The following is an 8,096-nucleotide window of genomic DNA, read 5'->3' on the forward strand; positions in this document are numbered from 1 at the left end:
TCAAGTGGCCACTGGAGGAACTGCAGGTTTTGGTGCTTTTGAACTAGGTTATTTGTCAGAGGTCACTGCTTAGCTTTGATCCCAAATAGCTAAATCAACTCTAGATCAAAATGTAAATGGCCTGTATTTATATAGCGCTTTACTAGTCCCTAAGGACCCCAAAGCGCTTTACATATCCAGTCATCCACCCATTCACACACTGGTGATGGCAGCTACATTGTAGCCACAGCTGCCCTGGGGCGCACTGACAGAGGCGAGGCTGCCGGACACTGGCGCCACCGGGCCCTCTGACCACCACCAGTAGGCAACGGGCGAAGTGTCCTGCCCAAGGACACAACGACCGAGACTGTCCGAGCCGGGGCTCGAACCGGCAACCTTCCGATTACAAGGCGAACTCCCAACTCTTGATCGTGGCTCAAGAGTTGGGAGTTATACCATCATCCAACAGCAGCAACTACAATTATAAAGAAACCAAAACCGAAGCTTGCTTCTGATCACCCCCATCAGCGCGTGTATCTTTACACGCTGAACAAAGCTGTATTTCAGCCATGCAGGCGGACCCTCACTAAACAGTGCAGTTCATGGTAAAAAAAAATTAAAAAGAAGAAGAAGAAAAAGAAAAAGAAAAGGTCAGTAAATGCTGAGTCAGCTAAACTCTGTCTCCTTCCCATCAGCAGGTCCGTATTTGACAGCCAACATAAATGCCCGCACATAAAGAGAACAAGAGCAAGAGTTCATATGTTATCTTTAATTGAAGAAGAGGGAGACAGCTAAATAGTGCTGGCTGCTATAAATCTGCAGGCTGAGCTGCAGCAGGATACTGGTGGGAATTCATGTCTCTCAAGATAGTGTTAAGTACATAGTGCTGTTCCTCTTTACGTTCACGCTGCGCGTGTGGGTGGGTGAGATATTATTTCTTCGGTTAATTGCCTCATATGACAAAACACACGCAGAAACCGAGTTTCTGAAGCCGAATTCAATATTTGCAGTCACTTCATTTCAGCTATTTACACAACATTGTGCTTGGTGTTACAACAGATCAACAGATTATTTTCTCCATGGCAGAATAAACTGAATTGTCACAAAACACAAATAGTGTGATGTGCCCTGCTGTTGCAGAAAAATGTGATTAACTGCATCCACTTACAAACTTTTTGATGAACTTAGCATGCCAGTTATTGGAAGCAGCTAGTGCTACATTGTATTCAACACAAGTTTACCAAAAAATGTATAGCAGATTATGTATTTGTCTATTCGTCAACTGTTTGAAAGCAAAGCTGTGACTCATAATGTATGCATTTAATAACATTTTACACCCCTAAAAAAAGAGTGGGTGTGAAAGTTTTTTAAGTGTGCGTGTTAGTGTGCAGTGTGCTGCTGGTGTAATGCTCTGGTTAGGAGCATTTCAGTTGTCAGAGTCCTGCTTGTGTATCACAGGAATGCACACGCTCTCTCATAAACCCAGCAAGCTTTGCTCCGAGCCAATTCATCAAATGAGCACACAGGAGCGCAACATAAAAAGGAATTAAAGTAGGAACAAAGCGCCCAGAGGAAACAAAACACATCCAGTCATGTGACACTTTGTAAATTGCCAGCTGTGACGTTTTGGCAGGATTTAAAGCTGTGAATGCTCTGCAGTTATTAGCAAACCAGCTATTTCACCTGTGTCAGCACAGCAAAAATGGTTTGGTTTTGTTTGTTTTCAACTTTAATCTGTAAGATTCAGGAGCCAAACACTAAATGAGTGTTTTCTAATAAGACGAGCCTTTTTCATTTATTGATAAAGTATAAATATAGATTCAGAAACCACTTTATATGGTTGGTAATGCAAATATCTAATCAGCCAATTGCATGATAGCAACTCAATCAATTTAGCCACATAGGCAACCTGATGAAGTTTAAAATGAATAAAGGTGATTTCAGTGACTTTGAATGTGGCATGGTTGATGGTGGCGGTTAGGCTGGTGTCGTCAGTATTTCACAAACTGTCTGTAGTTTTCAAAGAGCCAAAGTTTATTCGTTAACCAAAAACTTTTATCATAGTTTTCATCAGTGAACTTTTTTCTGTTGAAAACAAGACGATAAGTAAATAAAAACTAATGCACGTACAAAAACTACGATCAATTGTACTGATACTTTGGACAATGAATTTAAAAAAAAAGAAAATGTTCTGGTGACACGAGATCCAATCAGAACTAAATATCTTGTGGGAAGTGATCAATTCAGAATTAATCTACGGAGGCAGTAAGGTTAGACATGCACAATATGATCTGCCCCCCTGCAAATAAGTTGAAGCTCCCATCCTCTTTGTTTTTTTATAAACACTCAACAAAATGTTAATAAAGAAGAGATAAGCAGACATATGGACACATTTCACGTTTGATGTCAAGTTAAAGAAGATGCTTTGTAAACCATGTGAAGCAACTCTCACCAATACAGAACTTTATGTTTTAGTCAACTGAGGCAACTTTGGATTTAATCTCATGATATTTAGTCGGCTAAAACTACAAGACTTTAGACGTTAGTCAAACTTAACACCGGCCTGACAATGTTTTTGACACAAGAGGTCAAAGGAGAATAACCAGACTGCTGAGAGGAAGACAACAAAAACTCAAACAACCACCGGTGACATGCAAGGTCTGGTAAGAGCATCTCTGAATGCACAACAAATCAAACAGATGTGCTACAGCACCAGAAGATCACACCAGGTCCCACTTCTGTCCACTAACAACAGGAAACAGAGGTAAGAATTTGCACAGGCTCCTCAATACTGAACAAGAGAAGACTGGATAAATGTTGGTCTGATGAGGCTTTATAGAAGGGGCAGAGTTTGGTATAAACAACATGAAAGCATGCCTTGTATCAACTGCTCAGGCGGCTGGTAGTGATGTAACACTTTGGGACCTTTAGTACAAGCTGAGAATCTTTTAAACACCACAGCCTACCTGAATATTGTTGGGCATGTCCATGCCTTCATGACCAGGGTGCCCATCTTCTGATAGCTGCTTCCAACAGGATAAAACACCATGCCACAAAGCTCAAATCACCTCAAACTGGTTTCTTGAACACGACAATGACTTCTCTGTACTCAGACAGCCTACATAGTCCCCAGATTTCAGTCCAACAGAGCATGTGGTGGATTGGGATGTGGAGGAGGAGATTCTCATCATGGATGAGAGATGTATGGCCAAAATATCTGCAGCAACTGTGTGACCCTGTCATGTCAATATGGACCAAAATCTCTGAGGAATGTTTTCTCCACCTTGTTGAATCTGTACCATGAAAAATTAAGGCAGCCCTAATAACAATGGATTGGATTTATATAGCGCTTTTCAAGGCACCCAAAGCACTTTACAATGCCACTATTGATTCACTCTCACATTCACACACTGGTGGAGGCAAGCTACAGTTGTAGCCACAGCTGCCCTGGGGCAGACTGACAGAAGCAAGGCCCCTCTGGCGAACACCAGTAGGCGGTAGGGTAAAGTGTCTTGCCCAAGGACACAACGACCAGGACAGAGAGCCCGGGGATCAAACCGGCGCATCTGTAACCGGCGACCTTCCGGTTACAGATGCGCTTCCCAAACCCCTGAGCCACAGTAGCCCTGAAGGCAACAACAAACAGGTACCAACAAGGTGTACCTAACAAAATGCTGGAAATATTTTGTTATCTCTCCATGATTAATATGATTAACACAGTATGCTGTTCTATAGGACAGAATAGGATAAGGATATATATTAAACTGAATATTGTTAAACTTCTTCTTTGCTGCTTCAGAAAACATAGCAAAATAAAAAGCAGGGACTTATTGATGCTTACACATACATAAAACATCTAAAAAAACAATGAAATAGCCTAGCGATGACAGCTAAATTCTAAATAACTGTTAATAACTCTGGTTACACGTTGTAAAAATGTTTCAACGCCTAGGTTTGAAATGCTGGTTGCTGTCCATGGTGCTGAAATTTTTTGCATACCTGTCCTTTTCATAAATCAGCTCTAAACCAAAAAGGTGACAGTGCTTTGTAATCACTCAAACAATAAAAAAGATATGAGCATTTAGTATTCAGGGACAAAGAGAAGACACAGCATTAATGGCTGACCTCATCGTACCCTCTGAAGATCCGCTGTGCATGTCAATTTTCTTCTCAGAGCTGAATACTTTTTCACTCTGTGGGCTCAGTGGACTCTCAGATATTACCTCACTGTTGCAAAGGACTTTGTAGAAGGACAGAACAATATCAACATTCTGTATGCAGCTGCTGCTAACGTTTTAGATTCTTTTGGTTAAGTATCATTATATTTATGCAGTCCTCTATCTGTCTGTGTGTTGCACCTGTAGTGTTTACAAATACATCTTGCTAACCAAGCTTGCTAGTCTTAGATGAGAACTCAAAAACAGCCACTTTTGACACCAGAAAGTTACACAGCAGCAGCCAACACTGAGGCTCCAAAATGACAAAACCAATGGGTGAAGGCACTGGTGGCTATGTCCATCTTTTAGATACAGTCTACTATTTGCACCAGCACCTCCCTTCACTTTGTCCAAAGGCAGATAGTGACAAAGAGTGGAAAAACGTCATACATCACCCCTTCAAATAGTCCTCTGTCTATTTGACTTGTGTAGTGTACTGCTCCTTTAACTGATGAATAGCTGTTGAGACACACTGAAAAAAAAGGCCAGCTGCAGAATCTGGACACTGGCACTGCATGTAAAATGAACTCCCCTCTCAGTTTCTATCTAGGGTGACTCATAATCTATTTTTTTTTAAGTTATGGGATTACAAATGTGCACATTCCAATTTACCACCACTCGTACTGACACCTGAGATCACTTGTTAACTCCTTATTACCTGTTGTCATTTCATGAGCCAATGAAGTACTCAACAAAAGCCCGGTGAATAAAAAAAGTGACAAAGCGATGAGTAATCTGAATAAACTTTCGCTTGTGTTCACTGAAAATATCTGACTACAGGGCATGCATCATTTAACTGCCCTCTCAACACTGTGTGCAGGTTACATGGGCCAGCTCTCTGGTGCAATGTTAATATGCCAATAAAGTCAACAATGTCTGCTTCATTAGTGATGCCAGTGTCAATCTCTGCTCTGCTTTCAGCCTCACAGAGGGGAATCTGCTGGAACAAAACAAACACAAAAAGCAAACTAATTAAGTTTGATAATTAAGTTTGCAAGACTGCCCTCTGTACTCTCTGAATTGGTAAATTCAATCAAATCTCCCTCTGACTTCAAATCTTTGCATCTTTGTGTGACAGACCCATCCCTGAAGGTGGACATGTTGCACGTGAGCACGAGGAGCGCTAACTCTCGGCTCACCTGAATGAAAAAAAAAAGTTGGCGCACATACAGTATTAGGGGTCCTCCCCACACCCCCTACTCCTTCCAAAGAAGCTCTGCTGTGCGCAGCATCGCATTCAGACTTCGATCTCAGGAGAAGAGATGTGACTGAAATAGAAAACACACACGCACACACACACACAGACACGGGACTCTTTCCTATTTCCACATCATGCACTGTATATCCACAGTGGAAGTCTAAATAAGGCCATGTGTTGTTTAATCATGCAGAGTACTGGAGCCTGAACGGGTCTGCATGCTGCATTAGACTTAATTTGTCTGCAGCATCTCTGCCATGCACGGCACGGCACGCTTTTCCTTTAATTTTATTTATTTTTTTGTCGGCACGCACTGCCAACCGTATACTCAGTATTTGTGCTAATAAGTTAGCACCCCCACCCTACCACCTCACCTCCCCACCCCACCCACACCCCCACCGTTCCCGTGGCGCTCTCACTTGCTGCACAACCACGATTGCGGAGAAACACCAGCGAGCGCTCGAACAGTGCAGTCTCGGGAGGGAATTCACACACAGGCTCGCGCTCGTGCGCGCACGCACACACACACACACACACACACACACAGAACACCTAATAAAGTCTTCTTCTGTCACCTCCAAGCACGCACACGCACACACGCGCACAAAACAAACTCACCAGTTGGGTTCTTGTTTTTCTTGAGGCTCCTGCCACAAAGACACTGCAGCATATGCGATCCTTTGCTGAAAATGTTGTTCCAAATAAACCGCATGGATTTGGCTGAGACGGGGGGAGAGGAGGAGGAGGAGGAAGGAGTGGAGGAAGAGGAGGTGGGGGACGAGAGGCGCTCCGGATGCGGCAGCCTAAAATTCACCCACCGCATGGGGGCTGATACGCCCCCCTGTTTGCATGCCAGCAGAGCCGGCCAGCTGTTGGGCTCAGTTCGGCGGTGCTTGGCCGCCCTGACCTGCACCATAGACAAGAATAAGAGCAGGAAGCCCGGCTCCTCGCCCGCTTTCTCGCCCGGTTCCCCCACGAGCTCGGAGACCACCAACCGCACGTATTCCGCGTCGACGTCGTCCCCGTGCGGCAGGAAGAGAGCAACCGCCGCGGCGCTTGTCTCCTCGGTCCCCGCCTCCGGCTGCCCTAGCTGCCGGCGGTCCTCAGCCAAGGAGCGGTCGCTGCTGCTGCCCGGCCGCCGCGGCGTGGAAAGCCCCCGAGCGCTCCTCTTCAAATGGCGTCGTCTGCCGCGCGGCGCGGGGAGAGGAGCGGCAGCGACGGACAGGCATGCGGCGGCGCTAGCGTGAAGTCGGCGGTACGCGGCAGCTGTCGGCTTCTGCACAAAAAACCATTGCATATTAGTGGGGATGGCAGGGGTCGGTGTGTCCGTCCGTCCGGGAGGAGGGGAGGGGTGCGGATACCGGAGATCCGTCAGCAAGTCGGTGGCATCCCTGTACCCGCGCGGCGAGCGAGTAGGCTACTGCAGCAGGGGGGCTCCTTTCCAAACGCGCACACCAGCACGCTGCACACTCGCAAACACGCACGCACGCGCTAGATGCACAGTCCTTTTTTTTCACCCAGCAGCTTCTCTGGTCTCTGGTCAAGTGAGAGCGCACACACGGCACTGGAACGGGCAGGTGAACCACTGCGGGGAATCTCTGCGCTACCCCGCTCCGTCTTTTTGCTTCTTTTTAAAAAGTCCTCATAAATATTTGATCCACGTTTTGGCCTTCACTTCTCAATAATCCATAAGCTCCAATGCGCCAAGACACTGGTGCTGTCTGTCTCCCCTTCCTATCCTCTCCTCCACCTCCTACTCTTCACCTTCCTGATAAACAGGAGCTGCTGGACTGTGGTTCTGCTTGCCGTGTCTGTGACTACTGAAAGTAAACGAAGAAGAAGACCCGAGTCTGGCTCCTGGTCCTCACGCGCTTCTTTCGGCGCTTCAAAGTCTTTCTGCGCTCGAGGCAACCAGCGGCCGGCGGGGCGCGAGGAGGTGCACTGACTAACGATGCCAAATCAGTTGCAAAGCCGAACCCAATTAAGCAAAACATATTTTCCGCTTGGTAATTCCAAAATAAAAGCCCCTCCCCTTTCACCATTTTTTTAGTTCATGTGAGGAAACTGTCGATTCAGAATTAGGATTTCAATAGGCTACAGCAACAGTTTGTCTTGAAACAACAACTGTAATATTTTTTTCTTAATGTCGCATCAATACTCCTTCATAGAAATGAATACTATCAGAAAACAAGAAATAAATAAAACAGGGAATTTGTTTAAAGATTTTTAAAAAAAAAGCCTATTCCGTTTATAAAGTTTTTAAAAAAAAAGTTGTTTTAGTAAAATTTACCTTAAACAACGTAGTATAAGCTATAGCACAATTACCAGAAAACACAAATAAAATAACGAAGAAATAACAAATCAATCCTCTTTATAATTCAAATATTTTGTTTTTTTTCCTTCGACTTTTCTTCTGAAGGGAAAAGTCACCTCCGGTTTCCTCGTGCAGTTTGATGCGGGCGTACTGGCAGACGCAGCATCCAGTAAGTGTAGACACGTGGTTTCCACACCGTCAGTCTCCGATTGCCTCAAACACAGAACCGCAATCAGCAACATTTTGGAGGCAGGGGTGACACGAGGTCACTGATTGGTGGAAACCACCGCCTGCCTTTGTCTGTCTGCTGTTTATTTGTACCCAGTAATGGCTGCTCTAAACTCACATATCCGACTGTTTAATTTCGGCTTCACTGCTGCCAGATGCA

At 45.0% G+C, this 8,096-nt stretch overlaps 1 protein-coding gene across 2 annotated transcripts in view; it reads right to left on the reverse strand.

The window, feature by feature from the left end:
* LOC308393560 (fibroblast growth factor 14-like) overlaps nucleotides 1–7,325 on the reverse strand; it is a 77,856-nt gene extending 70,531 nt beyond the window's left edge. For both annotated transcript variants that reach the window (XR_013971001.1, XM_080877425.1), the window contains exon 1: nucleotides 6,013–7,325. Coding sequence is in view for 1 of the 2 variants with exons in the window: in XM_080877425.1 (XP_080733551.1) it covers nucleotides 6,013–6,691 (679 nt within the window). In the remaining variant the exon portion in view is untranslated. The remainder of the gene's footprint in view (nucleotides 1–6,012) is intronic.
* Between the last annotated feature and the right edge of the window lie 771 nt (nucleotides 7,326–8,096).

This window comes from Rhamphochromis sp. 'chilingali' (genome assembly GCF_963969265.1).
Source record: "Rhamphochromis sp. 'chilingali' genome assembly, chromosome: 3".
Lineage (NCBI taxonomy): Eukaryota > Metazoa > Chordata > Actinopteri > Cichliformes > Cichlidae > Rhamphochromis > Rhamphochromis sp. 'chilingali'.